General features: G+C 36.8%; 1 protein-coding gene across 1 annotated transcript in view; it reads right to left on the bottom strand.

Annotated features, from left to right (window-relative positions):
* The window catches only part of CDH8 (cadherin 8), a 333702-nt gene that overhangs the window by 160775 nt on the left and 146498 nt on the right, over positions 1–26429 (bottom strand). The window contains exon 4 of the mRNA XM_045534039.1: positions 16847–16966. Coding sequence (XP_045389995.1) covers positions 16847–16966 — 120 coding nt within the window. The remainder of the gene's footprint in view (positions 1–16846; positions 16967–26429) is intronic.

Genomic DNA, 26429 nt, shown 5'->3' with positions numbered 1-26429 from the left:
TTATTAAAGATGATCATTAAAGAAGATAATGCATGCAAAATATTTCATCAATAATAAAAAAGTAAATAGCTGATCAGTTCTATGACAATGACAACTACTACCACTACTACAACCACTAAGACCACATTATTTCTGTAACGTGCAGGGCTACAGAGAAGTAGGGCAACGATTTGTTTCCATTGCTTAACACAGGACAGAAGAGAACAGCTACTCCAATGAGAGGGCTTTGGCCAGGAAGGGAGGGTCTTTCTTTAAATGTGGCAGCTGCCACAAATGGACATCAAACATTCGAACATGCTGATGACTTGCCCAAATCCCCCTCAAAGTAAGAATCAGGAACCAAACTGACCTAGTGTGTGTGTGTGTATGTCTGTGAGTATTTTCCCCTAGGGCTTCCTACCACTCTATTGAGTTTTTCTTTGCCAGCCAAAGGGGTTTCTAACACATTGAGATACACAAAAGAGAAAGGTACTCAAGTACTAAGAGGAGTTACATGCTATGAAAATTCTGACAACTCGATTCTTTCACAAAATTCAAAGGGCACGGATCTCACAACGAACCCTGGATAACCTCCTCACCATTCCTTTTGTGCCTTTCAAGCCCATACCCTCCTTGACCCTTTCGTTGCATTCCACGAGTTCTGTGTTTGAAATCCTCCTGCGTTCTTCTTTGGGGGTGCAGGCTCTCTTTCTTCCCAGTGCAGTGACTTCCCTCTTTTCCTTCACATTCTCTCTCAAAATGGAACTTTCCTCCTCCTCTCCCCCTCGTGCCTCTTCTCAGACAATGCTGCCGCGTGATCCCCATTTCATCAGATCCGTGTCTATGCAAGACACGTCATCAGCAATAGGCACAACACTCGTGCCTCCTTTTCTCTCCTGCTTATAATCACTGATATTAGTTATTGTATTCTTTCTTCTTGTGTTTTCCAAAAAATGTATTTGCACTAATGCAGGCAGTGAATTTCATCTCCCTTTCATGGACCTAAGAGAGCAGGTGGCACAAAATAAATAAATAAATAAATAAATCCTGGGCTCCATTGGGAGCACCGCGGCTAAGTAACTGACAAGGAGCGAGTCTGTCACTCCCCAAGTGTTTAGCGAGCACCTACTGCATATGAAACAGCATTTCAAGTACTAAGGGTACAGTGGAGGAGACAGGCAAGGAAGCTATCTTTGCATTCTGAGTGTGAAAGTGTAGGAGTGTGTTACAAGGTGCAGAGCTACACAAAAGGAGGCAACCGGGCTCTACAACTCACTGGCTTTCTGGTCTCCAGCCTTGGCATTTGTAAAAGAAAGAGTAATACTTATTTGTAAGAAGAAAAAGGAGAAAGATATACATCATCTGCAGGAGCCATTCATTACCAGCGGTGCTCACGTACACAATTTATACTTAGCCTAGGCCATTTGTGGAAGTGGCGCTCCAGGTGGAATCACACTCCAGGATAGAGAGGAAAGCATAAGGGGAATGGGTCCCTCTGTCCCTCCAGGACAGAGATAATTAGACTTGTGTAAACAAGAGGCCAATCTGACCTTCCTAGGAGGCAAGCTGGAGGCAAAACATCTTTCCCTTTTCAGAAAGTGAAATAGATGTTCTAGTTAATAGAGAGTTGTTATACAGAGGGTTACTAAGAGTAGGTTGTTAGAGATCTATTGTACCTTTAGTGACACTTGTCAAAATATGTCAGAGCACTGTTTCTTCAAATACATTAAGTGGTTTATGCTTTGTATTCTTTATGTTAAAGTTAAAACCTCTATAACAAATACGTAATCTTTTCTTTTCCTTCTCTGGATTGCTAAAAATTGTATGACTCTTTCCCTTGTCTTTCACATTCTGATTCTTATCAGCCTCTTCTCACTTTTCGTTCTCCGTTGGCTGCTATATGTACTCTTCCTTTTAAAGTCTTTGTTCCGATAAATTTAAGGAAAGACAGACATTATGGGAATACATATTTGGTATGTGAATGCATGAGTGAATGGATATTGAAGTTTAGTCTTCTCCGTCTGCTTTCTCTAATTCAGTTCAATAGACCCTCCTTAATTACCTCCTATTTGGCAAGCATTAAAGCATTGGGCTTTTTTGGAGGGGTAGGGCTCTGCATAAGATTCTCAGCAGCAAAGATACCCACAGTCGATAGAAGACTGGTTCCCTCAAACTCTTTTTTTTTTTTTTCCTTGAGACATGGTCTCACTCCAGAGTGCAGTGGTGCAACCATGTTTCACTCAAACTCCTAGGCTCATGTGATCCTCCTGCCTCGCCTCCCAAAGAGCTGGGGCTACAGGTACATACCACCAAGCCTGGCTAATTTTTCTCATTCTTTTTAGAGACAAAGTCTTGCTATGTTGCCCACAATGGTCTCAAAAATACAACCCTGAGTGACTCTTCGGCCTCAGCCTCTTGAGTTGCTTGGATTACAGGCATTAGCCACCACACTGGGCCCCTCAAACTCTTCGTCATTCACAGTAATTACAGAACCTGTAGTTTATCTGTTTATGTTTTCCGTGCTTCTTATAATGCAAAGAAGGCAAGCCACTGGTTGATTTCTGAAAAACTTGCAGCTACCACTTCCACATGATGTTTTATGCCGTGTAGTGCTGAACAAAATACCATTTTAGAAGTAACCTTTGTATGTGAACAGAACTGCAACCCATGTAAGAAAGTCATGTGGTCCAGAGAAAATTGTAGGGCTAGGACAAAGGCATAAACGGGCCTTCAAATCTGACATTTATGTTTTGGGTAACTCTGAATCAGTCATTAATCCTTTCCCATCACAATTTCCCTGATGTGTTAAATGAAGAACACTAATCTTTTGTCACTGAAATGATGACGGGATTAAATCAGGGAAATCCAAGTAAAGTTGCCTGAAAGATATAACTTTCCTACTCCTTCAAAGTACAGCATAAGTGACTTACTCAAAGTCACACTGCTAGTAAAAGATGTTGGAATCCAGAATTTTCTAACTCCAATTCCAGCAGTCCTCTCCCTAACCAACAGTGTTTTTTTTTTCTTTTTTTTTTTTTTGCCCATTCTTACTGAAAACACACATTTTCTAACAACCGAAGAACACATCAAAATGTATTGTGTCACAGATAGAGGGACACTGCACTGATGATTACCAAAATTCTTAACTTTTTTTCTTTTCTCTATTGCCAGGGATTGTTGCCAAGTGATGGTCCCAAAGGGGTCCAAAGATAAGAGGACATTGTTAACTCTTTCTAAACCTGTCACTCATTCTTCCTATAGCTGGTTGTCTGATCAGCCCATGTTCCCAAAGTGTGAAATCAGTTCTGTTGGTTTTGTTTTATATATTTAGAGGCAAATAAAATGTTATAAGCTTCACAATCTTCATGTATGAAAGTGATCTAATATGATGAGGAAATTCTGGAACATCCATTTTTTTCCCGTGTAAATGGACATTGTAATAGCCAAAGAAATCCAATGTGAGGGAATCAGGAAGCTGATATATAAATCAACCCTTCTTTCTTCCTTAGCGGTTTTTCACACTTGTGCCAACTCCGTCAAAATTATTCCAAACTTAACTCTGATTTCTCAGCAAACCCATAGCAGGGCAAGAGAAGCAAAGCCACGTTACCATCTTCCACCCTCTTTAATTCCCTATCTTGGCATAAAGTTGGATAATGGGATTCAAATTAATGACCACAGAGAGAGAATTTCTAATGAGGCAGGCACTGTGCTAAGGGTTGGAGATACAGAGATCATGGCAGCACCATTCTCTGGCCCGGGACAGTTCACAATTCAAAAGATGGGGCAAATGTGATCAACAACTGCTAAAATACAAACTCAGCCCCTCCTATTGTGGCCCCTGCTATATCATATTTTGTATCACTCTATCATAATACGTATCATACCACATCTGTTTTCTATATGTGCTTTTGTTATATTTGTATCTACCTTGCCTGCCCCTCTCTGTCAAAATTTGCTAAGGCTTTAAGCATCCTCTTTTCCATCAAAGTATTCTTGCTTCAATCTTTCCCACTCCAAACCATACAATGAATACCTTGTTTACTCCCTTGAGCATTTTGATAAACACCATAATAATGCCCGATAAACAGGATTTCCATTATCCCATGCTATAAAAGGACAGGACTAAACTTAGCACCCCCACACCTGTTATCCCCCAGGTGCACACCATGGTCAGTGTGCCTCCAACAAGTCACTTCACTTCTTTGATTCTCCCTTCCTGTGCAGAAACAGCATTGGGATGTCTCTTGTCAAATGTCAAGGTATTAGTGAGGCTTCCCTGACCAGCCTTTACAAGATAATAACCACTCCCTTCTGGCACTCCTATTCTTCCTTAACCAGCCATCAAAATCTCTGCCCACATGCATTCTAGTGGGAGCAGACAGACAAGAAACACATCGACTTTATTTTAGTTATTGATGTCTACGCAGCCCCCAGACCAATACCTGACACATAACAGCCTCTCAGTAAAGTGTAATATTTTTAATGACTCAATGCATATTTTCCTCCATAAGCTTGTGAGAAATTGTTATGGTTTGAATGTTTGTTCCCTCCTCGACTCCTGTGAAAATTTAATTGCCATTATAACGGTATTAAGAGGCAGGACCTTTAAGAGGTGATTAGGCCATGAGGGCTCTGCCCCGGTGAGTGGATTCATGCTATTACCACAGGAGTGGGCTCCTTATAAAAAGACTAGTTTTGCCCCCTTTTGTCTCTCGCCCTCCCTTTGCCCTCTTGCCACGTGATGCCTTATGATGCAGCAACAACACCATCACCAGATGTCGGCACCTTGATCTTGGACTTCCCAGGTTCCAGAACTGTGAGAAACTAAATTTCTGTTTATTATAAATTTCCCAGACTGTGGTATTCTGTTATAGCAGCACACATATGACTAAGGTGGAAATTCTATATAAAAATAAACATATACAAGTAATGATGATATGCAGACCTCTTCTGAAGATGCATAGAGAATTAGAGCTGACTTTTCCCACCTCTTTGCCCTAAAATCTCTGACCACGGAATACTCTAGAGCCAGAGCAGTGCTGCCCTACTTAACAGGGAGCTGCAAGGTGTAATTAATTTATGCCTTTGAAACATTCTGAATACCTCAGAATCAAATTATTGTTGTGCTTATTCTCACTCTTACATAAATATTTGCACATGTGAAAATTCAGCACCTTGACATTTATTGAAATAGTTGCATGGAAAAATGAGGTAAATTGACTCAGAGGCAGGTGTTGGTAGTCAGCACAGAGGAAAATGGCTCATTGTCAACGTAATAACTCCAAGTGGTGCAGCAATATGTAGAAATATGGACCACCTGGGAGTGGGTGGGTCAAGGGGTGACTCTAAAATGCCACTTCCTGGTCAGCTGCTTCCAGGTTGAATGCACAGCCTGGGCCCTCTGGTCCTATAATCCAGGGCTGCTCCACTAAGCTGATAAGGAAGGTTTTTGTTTTGGATATTCAATGTGAACAAGACTCAATTTTCCACCCAAATTTGTTTACAAGCCAATGAGCCATGTTACCAATAATTTTTAGTTCCAGTGTGACCCAGAATTGAGAAATGCAGGATTTGAGGGAGTAATAGTTGGGCTAATGCCCGTCAGTGAAAATTCGAATTTTGGCAGGTAGGGGAACTCATGCAGCTGAGTAGAAACTAGGTATTGGACATTCTGAATATCTCAACTTGAACCCAATAAGAGCTCTGGAAAGTAGCTATGATTATTTGACCTTAAGATATAAAGAAACAGGATCTCAGGAATGTGTAATATCTCAGTCAAGGTTATGCAACTAGAAAGTGTTGGGGACAGAAGTTAAACCTAACCCTGACTCTAGAGTTCACATTCGGGACTTCACACATTGTGTTGTTTCTCCTGAAATTCTAAATCACACTGTCACCACCTTGAATCCCCTTCTCCTGGAAATTATGATCATGCAGAGGCTTCGCTTTGTTAAAAATAGATGTTTACAGGTAACACAGGGCTTTTGTTTGTCTTGCTTCCTTTCAGCAAATTTTTCCAGTTGCTTCAGCCTGACAGTCTTCAATAACTATTTTCCAGAGTGTAGGAGGCATATTACTTTAGAGTTCATGTGAAATGTAAATAAGACAGATCCCATTTTTAAATGTGTTTTTCCCCAGGTCTATTTTCAAAGGTTATAGAAAATGATGTCATCTCAGAATAGATTCCATTATGATGATTTCAATATTTGATTATTGCAAATTTGGTATTACTGGTAGATAGCAAACGGAACATGGTGGGTGGGGGTGGGTTATTTCCTTCTAAGCATTGTACAAAAACGAACTAAATGTTACATACAGTGAGAAAAAGCACACAACTGGTATGACATTTATAATTATTTTCTTAATACCTGATCGTTAACAATCTCTTGTGCAGTTATGCCAGAGGGGAAAGACATTTAAATATACGACTTTGTAAAGTTCGTAAAACCTGGTTGTTAAGAATGCTACTTTGATATTTGATCGGATCTAAACTCAAATGACTTAACTAAAGTCACAGAGAGAGAGCAAAGAATTAACTTTGTGGGGCTGTTTCTTTCCTTGACCCCATTTTGCTAAGGAGAAACTAAGAACCGGGAAGGTTCATTCCCAGCTCTCTCAATTACTAAATGTTTTACCAGCTGTATCGTCTGAGGCCTGGCACATAGTAAGTGTTTTCTATCATCATTATTTGTGTCTGGGGTTGCAAATTTATTCTATGCTGAGAACGAGAGCAAGAAAATGAAATTCGTAGTTCGTTTCATTATGTAAATATTGTCATTTTAAAATTTATAGCTCATGAATGTATTTGTTCATAAATAGCACAATTAGGCAATCTCAATTCCTGTCTTTAAGAGATCCGCAGGTGTCAGGTTGAGAAGGTGGCTTCTAAAATAGATGATACCACAGCAACAATACTAAAGTTAATGGTATGGAAAGCAAAGTTCCAATAGCGCTCTGTCACACACAATAAAACTTTACTGCACATCCAAACTACTTTTAAAGAAATTCTCTAGATATCAAAAAAAATCTATCTAATTATGGCTGTGCTTACATTCACTAACCAGTTCAACTCTGTTAACCTTATGAACACATTTAATCACTAATTTACTGAATTCCAAATTTCTGATCCTTGTGGTCACATAAAACTGCCTAGCTCATAATAAAACTATCACACTTAAAATTCTAAATGGCAAATTTCACATAATCACAAATTGTAAAATGACTCTAGTGTAATTCTTAAATCACTTTTTACAGTTTTTTCTTTGTTCTTTGTTTTATTTATATAGTAATATGCTCCTTAGTTTATACCCTTGAGAAGTCAAAAATTGTGTCTTTTTCATTTGTTCTACACAATACCAGGCACATAGGAATGTGAAAATTTTACTTATTCAACAGTTATTCATTTTAAAAGTATGGGTAGAAACAAACATTTCATTTTCATATGGTAACTACATAATTGTCTAACTTACAAAAAATAAGCCTACAGACCAGTAGTTATACTCAAAATTTCTTTCAAATTAGAATTTTGCTGTAAGTGGAAAATCTCACAGGTTTTCAAAGAATGAAGAACTGATACTTTGGGGGCTGACTCTTCTTTGCATGTAGCTCCATTTTGGACTCCCCCACTCAACATTTCTGAATCATCCATATCAAGATTAATCTAAACTAATTATACGGGTTATTCAAGAACATTTTGTTAATTTTTCCACTTTCCCTTCATGAAATCCAACCCAAACATTCAAAAAATAGTAATAATAATATATGATAGTAAATCATCTATCTCATTGCCTTACATGTTTCCTTTGTGGCACTTCAGGCAATAAACAAAAAATATGCAGCTGATATAATTTTTTCATAATTATTTATGATGACACGTCACCCGTTCTTTAAGGTCCATGAAGTCAGGTCTATGTCTACCCCCTCCATCATTTTTTTTCTGAGAGTTCAAGTATCTATTTACTTAAGTGAATATAAAAATTAATCTAAATGAGGGCATCAAAGTATTTAGAGTGCCTCTCTTCCTTCTGTTTCTAAATTCATTGGCTTTTCATTGCTATTTTTTCTATAATCTTCTCCATTTGTGGATTGAAGCCTACTGCAGTAGAGTAGAGTAGTACAAAATCAGACAGATGTGATCTAACTTTTACTACCTGGATACTTTTCAGAAGTTAATTTTCCCACAGGCTTTGTTTCCTTATATGAAAAGTGAGGATCATAACATCCACTCCACATAGTTATTAAGAAAAGTATTAAAATGGCAGAAAGTAGGTGATAAATAAATGGTAACTTCCATTTTCAGAACAAAAATGTAATAGACTGGGATGCTCAGAGTTATGCTCTACTGCCATGAATTAGAAGTCATTGCTTCTGGGGGGAAGAAGAGATACAAAGTATCTAAAGAAGATACACTGATATTGTGGTCTATTCTTATGTAGAACCTATGGGCACATCCTTACATCCCTGGTCTCCTATCAACAATGTCACAGCTACTGTTTCCAAATAATCAGATGCTATTATATACCAAACATGACATGAGATATATTCTCAATTACTAGGAAGCATCCATTTTTTTGAAATCTAGAATCTCCTGGGATCTGAAATTAACTACATCTAACTCTTTCTGAAGAAGCCCATTTTCTAAGTAGGTCCATTCTTAATTTGTTTGTTGATTCAATCATAACATATTACTTTAAAAATTACCATGAGGCAGGCACAGTTACAGGCACTAGCTAGAACCCCTGTTCTTATGGTTGAAACTACTTCTTAAAAAGTCCTTCTCAAAAAGCAACTTTATGGTCTCATGTTGTAGCCCAGAGGAAATTATTTCTTAGAAATGTTTCTGGAATTTGACTTTACCAGGAAACGGAGTATTTACCTCCTCCTTCTACCTCTATCCTTTTAGCAGATTCCTACTCATGAATCAGAACCTATTCTCAGAGACCACCTTTGGCTTAAAAAATAAAGTGGTCTCCAATGTTAATTAACACCTTTCTCTGAGCTTTCCATAACTATATGTGTGTGCATGTGCATATAATATTTAACTCTGTTAAACAAAAATATTAGATAATCCTTCTTTTTGGAAGCTATATCTAAAGTTACCTTTGCTACAACACTTAATTATTGAGCACTGTGGATTTCCAAATGAATATGTTCAACATAGTCTTAAGTGCTGGGGATGCAGGGGATGCAGATTTAGGCCACAGGAATAGAAAGGAGGAAACTACACCAATAAATACAAAAGGTTACTATCTATGTATATCTATACCTTTATCTTTCCATCTATTTATCAATCTATATCTGTCCTCTATCTACACACCCACATTTGTGAGGATACAAGGTGTTGTCTCAAATTTACATCTCTTTAATATTGGTTAATCTTTGATACTCAGGTAAACATGCTTTCCTTTGTTATCAATGAAAACAAACTTTTGTCTTTCTTCACCAACTCATTTTGAACTAGTTCAAATGAAACTCAGAACTAGATTTCGAAGGGGAGAAATAACATTACTATAGGAAAAGAAAATACTATTTAATACAGCAGAGACCTGATACATAGTAAGCTGGGAGAAGAACTGGGTGTGGTCATGTTGGATGGATGTTATTGGGGAATATGTTTTTGCTTTTGCAAGCACCCCAGTGTGACAGCAGGCGTTACATGTTGAGGTGTCTGTGTGGTTCATAGTCTTTCTGTTCACCACGCACATACAAAGACCTTGGCTTCTCCCAGTATACATTCCCGTGACTCTAGCTATGGTCAGCACTGGACAGCTCCCTGTGGACTTACAAATGGTTTGTCCAAAAGGATAGGTAACATGACAGCCACACTACTTCTAGTTTACCCAAACATTTAACAGTTCTATGTGCTTAGGACGAGGGGATTATTCTTAATAATCATAAAACAATTAATATGACCACAGCACTTACTCAACCTACTTCATTTCCCACCGGAGATACTAAGCAGGAAAATTAATAATTGTTAAGTCAATATGTGCAAGCGGCCAGCTGTCACATTCATTGGCATATGAGGACTTAATCATCATTAAACTGGAGAAGCATGGCCTTTGTTGGGGACACATCTGTACATATTGAGCGGAGAAATATTACAAATTTAAAATTAAATTTTGTCACCATTATCATCATCATTTAGGTATTTCAAACGACTCAGTGAAATGTAAATTTAGGTACAGGTCAAATTACTTTATATTCTAATTATTCACTCATCAATTTATTCATCCATTAATTTCTCCAACAAATATTTATTGTGAGCTATATGGATCAAGCATTTGTCACCTGACATTGGCCATATATTTAATCTCAAGGATCCTCATAATTTTCATTTTTAATAAGATATTTTAAAATAGCTATTTTACCTCATATAGGGATTAAATAAGAGTACAAGCAAAGACACCAGCCAGTGGCACATAGTTTTCTGCTCCCTACAGGATGCTGAAGTAGGAGGATCACTTGAGCCCAGGAGTTGGAGGTTGCAGTGAGCTATAATGATGCTACTACACTCTAGCCTGGGCGACAGAGTGAGACCCTGTCTCAAAAAAAAAAAAAAAATCTTACTTTGTGAAGATCAAAAGCAAAAGTTGGAGCATATATATGTATAGGTTTGGATTTCTAAATTCTAGCCTTAGTTTATTGTATGCAGAAAAATATCTTCAAGTAAAAATTCTTCTGATAGCATTGCGGAAGTGAAAACTGTTTAATTTCTCAATATCACCCTGATCACTAATTTATTTTTTGCCCTGACCATATATCCCTTTGATTTGCTCTTGCTATAAGACTTTATTTACAGTTCTCTTTACCCCACATCCTGTGTTTGCTAACCTGGCATCAATTTTTCAGAACATCTTCTGTGTCACTACCCTAAAAGGGACATTTTTGATCTCCATACAAGTTTGCTTAGTTGTCATTCTCTTCCATCCTTTTATCATGAACCCTACATCATGTAGTATTTATCACATACAACATTTCACCCCCAGTGCCTAAAACATGACAGCATGAAGATGTCGACTGAATATCAAATAGTGTGAAATATGAAGACATTCCCACCCATCCATATACATTCCAGCATTTTTGGCCTGCCTGAGTTTATCCGAATTCTTCATCTCAAATGTTTGCACTAAGCAAATTCTTTAGCCAGTTCCCGTGGTGGTAAAAATGATAATCTATGCAATCCTGATTAAAAAGAGACCCTGTGTGTTTGCAATTTATCACTTTGACTCAGAAGGCATAAAAATGACTCAATTCCATGAAGGCATTCCATGAAGACACCATGCATTATCTTGATTTTTCTAAAAGAGAACCATTCATTATCAGGATTTTTTTTTCCCAAGGAGTATTTTTTACTTAGCTCATTTTTACAGGTTCCACTGAGACAAATGTTATTTGTATCCAATGAAGAAAGATGGTCTGAGTTTCAGGAAAAAAAGGTCAATGAATTAACTTAGTTTATTTTTAAGCGGGTCATTTTTCATACTCTTGCTTGCCTAGAGCAAAGTTTAGACTGTCTCGAAACTTTACCTTGGTTTCTTTAGATAATTAAGCATTTGCTATTCACTTGCCTTGCATTTTATTTAGACTTTCCATCTTCAGTCACCTAGGTTGGACTGCAACTCTTTTTTTCACTGCTGTCCTAAAATTAGTGCCTTTTAAATAAATGCCACATTTCTCCCTGTCTATGCCCAAAATGTTATAAGAAAACATATATTAGGGGTGACAAGGAGAGGAAAACAAACAAACAAAAAACTATGCATTTTTAGAATACAAATAAGCTATTTTCAGCCTTTTGAAGTACCACAATGAAAGCTATTTATAATAATGACATTCATTTTATAATGACTATGGCCTCACATCTTCTCTGACATCACACTGCCTACTATCCTACGGATAAAGAAAGACTGAGCCTGCTTCTAAATTCTATAGGTTTCTTTCCAAACCAATGGCATCCCCTGGCATGAACTACACTGGCTTGGAAGTCAAGTGGAGGTACAAGAGAATTTCTTAAAATTGGAGTCTGGAATCAGACAGATTCACTGAATCTTGCTTCAAACACCTTATACAACAAGCATATCAAATCAGACTCTCTGTTCTCTCTTCAGCAAAACTGAAATGACATTAATACCTACCTCAAAATAGTGTGTGGCATAAATTAAATTAAATTTGATAATGCACGTAAACCCAATCAGCACATTGCCAAGAACATAACAAGTGTGCAATAAACGAGGTTGTCATTGTTTGTGTTCTTGTTGTTTTTATTCTTCCTGTTGTTACAACTTGGCAGAGAAATCTATCTAAAGGTGGGGAACACATTTATTCTCTCTGAAATGAAGTTTGTTCATTTGCAAAATAGAGATAAAAATTCTTCCCTCTACAGTTTGGTTCAGCTCTCTGTCAAACCTAGAGGACTGTACAAACACAGTAACTTTTCCATTTATTGTTACTGATACTTTTATTTGTAGTAGTAGTAGTACTATACAGTGACTCCTGAAAAGACATTAATAACCACTCCTTCCTTGCGTAGTAGCCCCTGAACCTTTCTATCTCCTTATGTGATTTTCTAGAAGTAAATCTGAGCAAGAGTTTATTATATTCTCAAGGCTCATTTTTGCAAGTACCAGAATAGCACTGTGTTGCCTAGACACTTAAAACATAGTCTGAGATTTGGAAATGGTATGAATGTTATGAATTTCAAACAAAAAAATCATATCTGAGGTTAATATGGTGTCTTTCCATCAGAAAAACAGAAGGAGTATATACTGGAAACCAAGATGTATTCACTAGCTCGTTCCTCTCCTATCTTCTGCATTAATTATGGAAAACTTTTCTCTTTCTTTCTATTAATTCTTTCTTCCTTCCTCCTTCTTTTTTTCTTTGCTTCCTTCCCACCCTCCATCCCTCCTTCCTTCCAAAGTACTTATTAAAAGACTTCTAGGATCCAGACACTTCTAGACATAAGGATGCAAATTCAACAGATAGACAAGCCCCATTTTTTACTGGGCCATACGCTCTAGCACGGGAACTGACTTAAAAAATATATATATAAAGAAGTCAATAAACAAGATAATTACTGATTTTGTTAAGCTCAAAGGAGAAAAGAAACAGAACAAATGGCATATCTGTCTGTGGTCTTAAGCTGATAACCAAAACAAGAGAAGGAGCTTCCCCCGATATGTTACAGCAACAGAAAATAGTTCCATGAAGTGTGAACGTAACAAGCAGGAGATAGCAGAGCTTATGCCTTCCAAAGTCCAGAGTTCTGTTCTTAGCATTCTTGGGAGGGGAAAAAGAAACACATAAATGATTTATCTCTCATGATCTGGATTCTTTTCCTTATTGAAAATATTCTAGCATCAAGGATGGGCTGACAGTGGTGAATGGATAATATTCTTTATAAAGATCACGAATGTGATCACATTATGTAGCCTGTTGAGGGAGTGTTCGTTGTCATTCTAGTTATAGATCTGACCTGGCTGCTACGATCAGAATACCAGTATAAAAAAGGAACTGGAGGATAAGTCCTCATAAATGTAACGTCCACTGGTATACAGCCAACAATTTCTGACCCAGGTATGCTGAGTTACTTCCTGAAGTCATGCACAGAGAGCGCCCTTGTTAGACACTCTCAGAGGCATATTGGCTGTACATAATGAGTCTTCTCATCCCTGATATTGTCTTTATTTTGCTAGAATTTGAATTCCTGGGTCAAAACTAATTGACATTGTCCATGTTTTGATACATAGCATGCATTTTTAAAATCAATGTACCTGTGAATACTCATACTATCAGTTAATTCACCGAGCACTTGCTAATCCTGCACATGATAGTTTTGAACATCACGTTTGCTGATTTGATAGGATAAAAAGTTGTTTTCTCTTTTGTGTTGATATACATGTTATGGAAGCCACTAGAAGCCACTGCTTGGATTTCCCTGATGAGGAGTGTCGTTAGCTGAGATGCTACAGATGAAGTACCTTCAGGATTAGCCTTAGGATTCAAGCCAGACCCTGCTCTGCCCAGGACTTCCTGGCTAGTGGCTGAGCATGGTGAGTTTATGAAAGCCTGTCTTTGTTCTGGGTTTGGTCAACATGTTGTCAGATCTGAATTGCCTTATCCTATTTTCTCTCCTCTTTCCTAGCATGGGTATCAGATCTGCACCTATCTGAAGGACTTCCCTGCCCAAGCCCACTTCCTGCCTCTTTTATATTTCACATTCATAAACCAGTAAGTCACTTGTACTCCTAAATCTGCCTCAGCATCTACCTCCTCCCAAAGTTCCCAATTGATATGTATCTTTTGGTCACTAGACAGAATAGTTAGTTTCCATATGCTTATAGAATTAAAAATCCAAATGTTCAATGTTCTTCATACCTTTTTTTATATTTTTCTAATACAAAAATTTTCAACAATGTTCTCAAGCTGTTTCTGCACAGCTCTTATACCCTCCTCTAAAACACATACACACTCATATCAGACTCAAAAAATGTTTGAAAAAGAGAGAAAAGTCCTCAGAGTGAGAGTCAAATTTAGATTCTGTGGAAACAACGAACAATTTCTGCTTTCATTTGAACACACTCAAGCATAATTATGCAGGCATGTACACAAAAATGTTTATATTTCACTCATACATATTTATGTTTCAGCTAAAAAACTTAGGCTGACTCTTTATTGATTATTGAATTGAGCTTCCATTTCCATTTGGATTGTGGCTGCTTTAGTTAAAAACCTCAACATGGGTCATCCAACATTTATTAAGCAACTACTATGTGAATTCTTCAAGTATCATTTCTCTCCGTTACATTATCCACAATAGTGCCTGAATAAATGTTGTACAATATAAAAGATGACAACTTTATACCTGTCAATTTGGAAATAATAAAACTAAAAGGGATGTGTGCTGAGATAGATACTCACTATGCTGGATATAAAAATAAATACTAAATATTGATGACAATATTTAATAAGAAAATGACAGTACACATTAAGGAGACTTAAAACTGCCCAAATCTTGTAACTTAGAAGGGGGCTTTTATTATCTATATCTCATAGTAATTTATTCCTACGATACAAATTATTTAAATGGCATTACCATGCTTTCTTTATTTATGTTGAAAAAAAAAAATCTGCTTTCCAAAATGGATACTTGCAAGCTAAGACTACCCATTGTGATTTTGTTTTCTCCCTATAGTTAATTCAGAGCCTGGCACATAGTGAATGCTCAGTGGATATATGCTAGATTAATTCCTATATTGCACTGGGAATACAAACGAAAAAACCCAAGTGAAAAAGAGCAAAGAGCCAAGAAGCAAAGGAGAACCCTATTCAACTGCACATGGGCCATTGACACATTTTCATTTTACAGAATCCCCTGTACCATAATTACTGCACATGAAAAGTGAAGTTCAGAGAATTCTGAGAGCAGCTTTGAAATTAAGGACCTGGGTGTGAGTCTCAACTCTGCTCCCAACTCTGCCACTGTGTCTTTGGGCAAAGAATAGGACATATCCAGACTTTCTTTCCTTCGAAGCCCAGAGCTGACCACCTGCTCTGCCCCTTCCCCAGGGTCATCAAGGTGCACAAATGAGATAAAGTTTAAGACAGACTTCTTTCTTGGCTGAGGAAGGATATATAACTATACCTCTAATTAATGCATTTTACAAGAGTTCTTTCCTGTTTCAAAAATCTAAATTCAATTTTAAGGCATGACCTATTTAATATATAAATGCATTTTTTTCTCACTATTAAATGCATGAGGATTTTACTCTTTGAATTAAAGAAAAGAAAGGCTTTAAATTTTTAATTTAATTAATAATTGACTTCATGGTAAGTCCTGGAAATTTATTTCAATAATGCTGAACACTCATGAATCAAAGAAATAATAATACATGTATATGTGCCCGTACATTGAATTTTTCTCTTTGGAAATTTGCAGGCAAAACTACCAGATATGTAAGAAAAATACATATAGAAAAAATTGGTTCTAGTGGTAATTGTTCTTAATAATGTTTAAAATTAATAATAGTATTCTTAATGATAATTTTTAAATGAGCTACAACAAAACTCCATAGGATTTACAACAGTCTGACAAAATAGATTTACTCTCTTAATATATTGTTAAATAAAAAAGTTAAAAATATTCATCTTCATTTGTAGGAACTTATTTTTATAAAATTAATATCCAAATAAGTAAAAGAAAAAGGTGTTTGTTTGCTTTCTAGATAATTTATTTCATGGTTTATAAAATCTGTACGAGTAGCAGGTTTAATATTGGTCATAACAGTATCTTCATAAGAGCTTTAATAAGTAGATATCAGTATTGTATTTTACAATGAGAAATCTGGTAGCAAATGTAATAATATCTAACATGCACTGAATGATTATCATGTGTCATGCACTGCATGTTTGATATTTATTGATATTTACTTCTTCTTCCAATTTTCATCATAACATTATGAGGCAGGTTCCAAACCCATTTTATAGATGTGCAAATTGAAACTTAGCAATATATATATAAATGTCACTTGTTAAGCATCGCACAGTCAATAAGTAATTGAATTTATGCTTAAATCTGATATTTAAGACTGTCATATATGAGGCACATTTTTCCCTTTATTCCAGGATGAAAAATGATGTTAAGCCATCTGTTAAATAGATGATCTTCTACAAAGGCTGTACAATTTGTTTTAATCAGTATCAAAATGATCGTAGAGCTTACCATGTACCTCACACTGCACATTCAAATGTTATTGACATAGACAGCGAAATACTTAACCCTGACATTTCATAATCTAAATCCCAAGAAAAGTGTTTCCCTGAAGCAAAAACATGGTAAATAGAATTCAAAATGTAGGCCACAAACCTGTTTCGGGCTCAATGGAAAAATAAGGCTGTCCTTCCAAGATACTGTAAACCAACTTTGCACTGTTTCCATAAACTGGATCATCAGCATCTGTAGCTGTTACATTAGTGACAGATGTACCTAATAAAAAAGAGAAAAAAAAACATAATAATTAATGCATTATTCTTTGAAAAAAGCTGAATTTTTCCAAGCGTCTCATACAGAAATCTGTGTGTGGAGGGGAAAAAAAGGGAAAGAAATCTCTTCAAAAATACGGAGATACACTGCTCTGTCATAACTTCAACTACAATCAAGTCTTTTAAAGGAAAGAGTATTGCTAGGCTGGAGCACCATATAAAGATGGCTCTTTTAGTATCTGTATTATTTAAGATTCCTTTGTAGCTTTCATTTTAAAGATACCTATTAGATTCATGTGGGCTTGGAGAATATGCAAAGGAATTGTATCAAAGGAATATGAATCATAAGGTTAATAATATAATATAGCATGTAGCATTTAAGTCTTGCAAAAGCACAACTGAATCTACCTGGAAAAACCAGCTGCTAAAAAAAAATGCTGTACAGAAATATCAAAAGAATATTTTATCCCATCTTATTTAATTCTTCAGAGTATAAAATTAGATCATAACCACCAATTAATCAGCATGCCTAGGTAATTAGGTCTGTGGATAATAGAATCTAAACCTTTTTTCTGATTTTCTATTTTTTATTCACTCCTTCATTCAACAGTTGAGCACATACAGCTTGGTTGATGTGGAATACATACATATATGTCAAAACCAAATCACTACACTCAAGAAGTTTAAAATTTGGTGGTGAGAGGAAAAAGGAGGGAACAGAAATATATGCACAGAAGTTCAGCTGAATGCAATAGCACCGAGTACGGATCCCTCACCTATACCAGTGCAGACTGGGTGGACGGGGAGGATTCTCGAAGGGAGGGTGCATTTGAGTTAAGCTATTAAAGGAAGGTGAAGTTCAGGCAAGAGAAGGGAAGAGAAGGAATTCCAGGCAAGAGGCCAAGCCTAAGTAAAGGCAAAGTAATGTGAGAGGCCATGGGAAATTATGGGAACTGCTAAAAGTAGAGAGAAATTGGAGAAGTCAGGTATGGTAACAAGCATCATGTTCTGTAAAGGCAGGGCCAATGTCTTCCTCATCCAGTAAGTGCTGGACACTTAGTAGTTATTGAACATATATTTGCTAACTGAATAAATGGATGAGTGAATAAAGTATCTGCTAATTTAATAAGAAATGGTAATTAGGTATCATAGATCAGTTCCCTGGAAAGTAGACTCTCTGATCAAGAGTTCTTGCAGAATTTTTATTGGGTAGTGTTCATTGACCAATATTTATGGGGGAGTGAAAATGGACAAGATTGGACAGAAGCATTTTGGCTGAGATGTAGTCACAACAAAGACCTTAGTGGACTCCATCAGGGCTCCAGAGCTGGGGTGGCCATTGAGAAAAATGAGATCAGGCCTCTATATTCTAGCACTAAAGAGTTATGGGATGTGAGAACTCCCCTGAGAATGTAGCCTTGGCCTTCGGCCAAAAGCTGAGGACAACCACAACATGGTAGCTGGGACCATTGGTGTTAAGCCAACAATCAACACTCCCAGCCACTGGGGGAACAATGTTTTCATACTGAAGGGAATGAAAGAGTATCTGAGTAGCACACCTCTGTGTCTGCTGAAACAGTGTAGAACTTTAGCAAGATCTTGCCAATCAAAAGCTTTTTGAAGCATTTTGAATTACAGTCACCATATAAGAAAAGGTAATAATATTTGTTGAGCAGTTGACAATCCTATAAAATTGGAATTGCTACTCAGCATAATGACTCAGAGGTTCTACAAAATCTACAGTTAGAAAAAAAATGCACTTAAAGCTTCCTCTTGTGTAACACATTCCACCAGACACTGGGAACTATATAAATACACTACATACACACACACACACACACACAGACATACACATTTATATATTTACTTTTGCAAGTAACTCTTCAGCTAGCTAGTGAAAATAAACACATGGAAGTACAAATGTTTGCATTAATAGTTATTTAAGTATTCCATAAGATGGAGATAAATTAGAGACAAAACCTTCTAGGTAAGAGGATGATAGTGAGGTGAAAGTGCCAAATAAATGTAGAATGGAAGATGACAGAAAGAAGTCCATCATTAACATTAAGGCTAGAGGGTCAAACTCAGAACAAAACATAGGGGACATCTGAATGCCAAGAGAGGAAGAGTTGGATTTACTGTTATCGCACATACAGAAGCTATCTCAGATAAAGATCAATCCTATCTTGTGGGCTACTCCCTCCGTTAGTGGTCCCAGATTTAACTGGAGGCAGAGGTATAGATTAGGAGACCAAGCTAGTCATGAGGCTACAGCAGTAGTCCAGTTAACAGAAGATGAAACATTAACACTGGGTAATGATAATAAAAAATGGATATCAATGCTAATTTTCTTGTTTGGATCCTCGTACTACTATATTCGACTGAAGATAAGCCATGTCCCCTCCAAACCTCAGGTATTGCTAATGGGATAGTATTAACAGATAGATCCTTTAAGAAGTGATTAAGGACTATGAAGTCTCCTTTCTCATGAATGCGATTAGATGCCCTCATGAAAGGGCTTAACAGAGGAAGTTCATCTCTCTTGCCCTTCCACCTTCCACCATGTGAGGGTGCCGTGTTCCTACCCTCCAGATGACACAGCAAGAAAGCCCTCACCAGACACCAGTGCCTTGATCTTGGACTTCCCTCCCTCTAGAACTGTGAGAAAACAAATTTCTTTATAAATTGCCCAGTTTTATGTATTCTGTTATAAGCAGCACAAAACAGACTCAGACAGGGGTATACAGTAACCATTTCTGTAAGTCTAAAATTAGTTTAAAAATATTAAAGAGAAAGAATGAATACCAAGAACAAGTTTTTAGAGCAACTGAAAGAACGGACAGAGTTCAGACACTGATGGGAAAGGGTGAACTCTTCCCTGCAGAAGACCATATAAAAATCTTTATTGCTTTGTTTTGTTGTCTAGTGTATTTAATGTTTTAAGGAAAAATTCCATTCCCCTATTATTGATAACACATTCTCAGAAAAAAAAGTAAAGTCAAGGTTTAATGCTCAGTATAATATTAAGTTAATGAGTCTGAACACTGAGTTCCAGTAACTGCCTAGGCACTGGAAAGAAAAAAATAAACAAATTGTCAAAAATTCCTTTTATGCCTTCTTTTGGCACTAACTGATCAACACTATGGTGCTCACATGGTAGCAATATTCTCCAGGCATTGGGGGATTGGCGGTGGATAAACTCACAACAAATGGACGTGGTGAGCATTGTAGAGGGGAAAAGTCATGTCTCAAATCATGGTTTGGGTGTGATAAAGTCATAACATGTAACCAAAATGTTTGTACCCCCATAATGTCCTGAAATAAATAAATAAATAATATTCCTGTCATTACTAAAATTACCTTCTAATGAGTGAGCAAATTAAGAAATACCTTCATACAGAAAAAACATTAATAAATCCAAATATTTTCTGAAAGACAGTATCATCATACATATGTGTGGGGTTGTTGTGTTTGGGCAAAGTAGCATGGAGTTAATAGTTTTGCATGTAGAATAGTTCTAACTTGTCTTGGAACACTTATGTGTTTCTTGGTGCAAATCCTTTAACCCATCTTCGTCTTGGATTTAAATCTACAATATACATGAGGATTGTTGTGAGAATTAAACAAAATAATATATGTAGGTACCTAGCACAAAAATAACTACATGCTAAGCCAGTAACTACTAACTCTGCCTGTTTATTAGATTCAGCCTTGGAAAAATAGATCCCTGAGGTCCCTTCCAGATCTATGTAATAGTAAGATGGAGATAGTGGTAGAGTATTTTTTTTTTTAAATCCTCTCAGGCAATTGTGATGTAAAGCCAAGTTTAAAATGCCTGTAGTGGGCACAAAACTTTTTAAAATTTAACTTCATCCTTTTTTTCCCCGAGAGATGTTAATTTTTATTGTGATTACTTTGAACAACTCTTACTCAGATTTAACTTAAAGTATTTTTTTCATACTACATAAAGAGTCATGGAAACTATTTGGTGTCAAATGGAAAATAGAGATATTTTCTCAGGAGTTTACAAGACTGATGATGAGCATGTCTATTTCTGTTGATTATTGTAACTTGATCTTATCTTATTCTGAAAAAAAGCCTATCACATTACCATTACTGGTGTAGGAGTAAGTGGCCGGGTTTCTATCATCCAAATGCTCTGTGGTTCAGGTTTTCATATGCAAAGATAATTATTTTTATCCTGAAAACCTCAAACTTGTGTGTGAGGATCAAATGTAATACTATGAAGTACAGAAGAGCAGCTGAGAGAATAAATTTGAGTCAAACTGTGTTGAACCAGAACATTTGGTCGGTATTTCATCTCTAACTCTTACTAATTATGTGTCCTTGGCCAAGTAACAAAACTATTCTAAGCTTTGGTTTTATAATTTGTAAAAAGGAAGGTGATAGTTATTGTTACATCACAAGTTGTGGAGATAATTCACTGTATTAATTTATGCAAAGAGTATAGGAGAGTTACTGATAGTAGCTTACTGCCACTATTGTTATATTATTTGTATATACAAGTGAAACTGAAAAATAAACAAGTCTTTTATAATTTTTAGTGATAGTGGATGTTTTAATTTGTAATTATGTATAGCTTTGCATAATGGTTTTGATAGTAATACATTTCATCAATTAAATTTGTGGGGAAACACAAAAAGACCATTGCAAATGTAACAATATGTTCATATGTTTAGTAAGAAAGTGATTTTGTTAGGAAAATCACTCAAAAGAAAACACACACACAATTTCACATTCTTCCATCCAATCTATTTCACATCAGTTTCATCTTTGTAATAAAATTGCTTTGAGATAAAAAATAAACAGTGTTTAATGTAATAAGCACGAGCCTAGGCACTGAGCACATCATCAGTACAAATTTCTCAATGTTATTATTAGCAGAATGGATAGAATAATGAATGCTATATCTCCCAGTCTATGCAAATCCCACACAATTGCCAAGATGAGCTATTGGGCTGGGACGGCAGCAGGGCTAAGACAAGCTTTTACCCACATACTCATCCGGGATATTTCTGCCTGATGTCTGGCTTCCTGGAAATCCACATCCCTCTTCAACTTTAGACATTTGAAAATGAAAAGACAGCACTACTTTCTGTCGAGGATGATATTTCTCCTAATAGTGATTCAAGGCTGTTGATGCACCTGTACCCTGGAATAGATATGTGTGGAGGTTTTGTGGATGCATTTGTCAAATGATTACCCATAGGGGGAAAAAATGGATGCTTTGAGGTTAATCTTGCTGCAGAAAAGATTGCTAGTCAAGTTGCAATGTAGGCTTCTCCATGGAAATGCATGCAGAATGCAGACCACAGAGGCAAATTGAAAAGTGTAAACTTTGCAGAATAATGTTTCTTCAAAGCGGCAAGTGTTGGTGTGTGATAAATAGAACCCTGAGTAATACCCAGGAAATATAACAACCAGGATTCTCTGTTTGTGTTTTCATTTGGAACTGTTTTTGTCCCTTTGTCAAGGATACAAGAGACTCATTTAGCTAGTGACTATAAATTTGACACTGTGCCATTTCTCCAAGAAAGTCCCTATTATAATCCAACTTGATACTGATCCTAATTATAATAATATAGCTGTTGTATTTCCAGCTGTTGTCAACAAAAATGATCCCTGTCACCACAATTCAGCCTGCTAGTAGCAAGTCGAGTATGTACATGTCAATTCCAAGGTGAATTCTACTTTTAACAAACCTATTTTTTTTATTTTTTTTAATTTCTTTTTTGCATTTAGTTTCCTGGTTTAGTGAAGTCTGCCAAAGTGCTGTTTGGATTTTAATTAACAAAAGACTCGCAGTACCATACGCCTCTTGCCACACCTAAAAGTTTCCTCCTGTTAGCAGCAAGACCCACATATTTTTCCCCATAATGACAGTAAACACTACAAGCAAAATGAACCATCAAAGATGTTACACTGTCAGGTTAGAGGTTCCAGTTTGCCAAAAAACTAAGATGAAAGGCCTTTGGAAAAATAAGATGTTGGGGTTTGGGTAGTGTAGCTCTGTTAGCTAGGCTATCCTTTTTTTTATGAGCAAGTCAGCACACCAATTCTGCACATTATTCAGAAAGAAAAATGCTGGTGCTGACACTCTCAGCAGAAGAAAAACAAAGGTTTGGGGCAGCGTAAAAATGTGCAGACTGGAAAAAGCTAAAACTCTTATGATGAGAAGAACACAAACGCTATTTGCAAGGAGTCATTTGCAACACATTTTGAGAGAATCAGCATTTCAATAGCAGGTGGGAAAATAAAGAGGTAGAACCTTTGCAGTAACAGAAATTCAGGAAAATGTGCATTCCTGGACTTCTCTTATCGTCAGGTTTTGATCTGACCTGTTAGCTACCCTGTTCCAAGTCCCAGTTTATACAATCCATGGACGGAGCGTCTGGCATTATCATCTGAAAATGTCTTACTTAAACTTTCACATATCCCTAAGATCACAGGCCTAACAGGTCATAACGATGATGCAACTGCCTTCATTTATTTTAATAAAACTAAACCCACAACCCAACTTCTGCCATCCTATGCAATATAATAGATATTGGGGCACAGGTTGCCATGACAACCTTTTTTGGGTTCCTGTTGAATAGCAGAGCAGTAATTTCCTAAGACCTGTATAACTTGTTAACGTTTATATAATCCCTTACTAGAAGAGGAAGCTTCTGGCCTTGGATGCTTTAAATGTATCCTGCTAAATCTTATTTCTTAGTTTTATGGCACAATATTCTGGGACACTTCTGTACTTGACTGGTATGTACTCCTACAGGTTTTGTGTTTGTTGGTTTGTTGATTTGTGTGTATCCTCTCACCCCCTCAGTTAAAACTGATGACAGACCTGATAAGTTTAAGGAAAAAACTACAAAATACATGCAGGGACCCCATGCATTGTTCTCCACATCTCTTGAACTGATACCATAGTCTTCAACATTCATTTCTCTTGAACAGCCTCAAGCAAATTCCCCCAGTAGGAAACATGGCCTAAATTCTACCAGCATTTTTCAGTTTCACTATTTAATTATAGAAGACACATGCCAAATATCCAAATCTCCAAGGGACACTTTAGGGGTGAGGGACTTTATAGGATGAGGAAGATTAAACACGGTCAGTAATATTTAAGGCTTTTTATTTAAAATCCTAGATATAGAGATTTCTTCCCCAACCAAGCTCTAGTGGAAATAAATGGTGAAATATACCATCTGATTGTTCAACTATAAGCAGGAAGATAGGAATTCCACTTCCTTATAGGAACTTCTGCTCTAAATTGCTGTTGGTTAACTAGAAGAGTGACGTCAGGCCGACAATAGAAGATCAAACCCTTCTCTTTTGTGGGTGATCAATCTTGCCATTTGCTAAAGCCAACAGAGTAAGAGGCAGAGGCAGCCTGGGCTTACCATTTCACTTCAGAAACCTCTCTTTCATGACATATACCACACAGTGGAATCCTAAATGATTAGTTCCTCTTCTGTCTTTTTTTGCAAAGGCCTAACTGTTGCTCACTGGGTGTTCTCCTCATGTGCCAACTCTCAGTCGGTAGTAAAATGTTGCTGCCAAATTCCACATGCTCCAAATTGAATTTATTATGGGAACAGGGACAGATTCTTAACTGCAGTCAGGCGGATGGACAGCACCGAAATGTACCCTGTCATTTCTCTGGCTCCACGATTTGGGACACAAACTGGAGAAATAAAATTCGGTTTCCATATTTTATTTTGGAGCATTTAGGGAACCAAACAGTTTTGTAACTTAATGAAACATCCACACACACTTAACATTGTGTTTTTGAAATGAGCCTGGAACTTTCTGAAACAATTAAACACTTCAGAAAATGCATTTGAGCACACAGATGTCTTCTATTCACCCATGCATCATTCCAGCAAACATCTGTATCGTGCACTGGGTGAAAGAAGTAGGAAATTGTGTAACTGTAAAATCTCAGCCATGTTTACTATGCACAGGGGACCATACCTTCTGCGTCCCTCACAAACAACACGAGCATGGTGGCATGCCCACTGCTTTTGCAAACAGATAATGAGGACAATTGGAGGCCTGGTTGTGAAAACAAATAAGCTGTCTGTTTTACAGTTCCATGTGCATAAATAAACCTTTTCAGAATAGGATGGCTCTTTTTTGACACAACATAAGAAAAAGTGTATTTTCTTTTCATAGCCTGCCTATTCCCAACAATCAAGCCTTTGCTAATCTGTTACCTATGGAATAAGATCCTATAAATGCTTGAGAACTAAACTAGCATCATACACACTTTAGACTGGAAGCTATACTCATCCTGACCCTGCAAAATGATGCTACCGGTGGCACTTCAGGTGCCTTCTACAATATGTGAGGACTGTAGAAGGGAAACTTCATTCATTCTATTTTACTATATGAACTAATCCATTCATTCACACCATGGCTATTTGCATTGCATGTATTGTGTGCCAGGTACCGAGTTAGACATGAAGAGTACAAAAGTGTGCAGGGGAGTTAGAATTTCTGTCCTAATAATGTTTAAAGTCTATTTTAGCAATGTTTTCACATGATTTCTCTTTATTGTAGGAAACTGCAAATGTCTGCTAAATTTATTTTCTTGAAGGCAGTATGATGTAGTGGAAAACACACACACACACACACACATGTCTATACTACAATTGCAATGTCAGAAGTTTCTGTTAACATTATCTTATTAGACTGAGCCCATACTCTACAACCATGACTGGACAGTCTCACACAGCAAGAAAATATTTTTTATATCATTAAGACTCAGATTCTTAATCCAAAAGATGGGACTACCACCACCCTCTCATATTCTGATTCTGAATTTCCATAGGGCCTTGGCTGAATCACACCACTGGGCTCTCCAGGGCATGCTACTTTATGTTTGATGAAGAATGAGTTTATGGCTAAGATGCATGAGATTAAAACTATAACTACTATAGTGACTGTTAAGAGTTTATTCTTTTAGAATAAGCTTACTTCTCCTGGTAAAAGTAGGGACTTTTAAAAATGATAATAGGGTGGCTTGGGTTGCCCTCCCTTTCTGAACATGAAAGACAAAATCTTATCAAATTTCAAATCTGGCAAAGTGAAAAGCCCCTTTGTCATTGAGCTATTGGGAAGTGAAAATCCTAGACTAAACAGGTTTAATTTTGCAATCATTACAAGAAATACAGTTTCAAAGAGATTAAAAAAATAAGCATCTACTAACTCATACAAAATATACTATCTTATACAATCCTGCATCCATGATGTAGCTAAGATGAAGGTAAATTGGGCTAATCTCCTATTTGGACTCTTCGTTATTTTAGCATCTTTTTATTGAGATCCTGCTATGTGTCAAGCTTTCTTTTCAGCACTTAAGACACTGCACTTACAAGAGTCTTGCTTTCTTAAAGGACAGACTAGTGGGAAGGCAGAAAATTAAACAATTAGCTACCAAATGATGT

Source organism: Lemur catta, chromosome 20, assembly GCF_020740605.2.
Source record: "Lemur catta isolate mLemCat1 chromosome 20, mLemCat1.pri, whole genome shotgun sequence".
Taxonomy (NCBI): domain Eukaryota; kingdom Metazoa; phylum Chordata; class Mammalia; order Primates; family Lemuridae; genus Lemur; species Lemur catta.
Note: the sequence above shows the minus strand (reverse complement) of the source record. Positions and strands in the feature narration are given on the sequence as shown.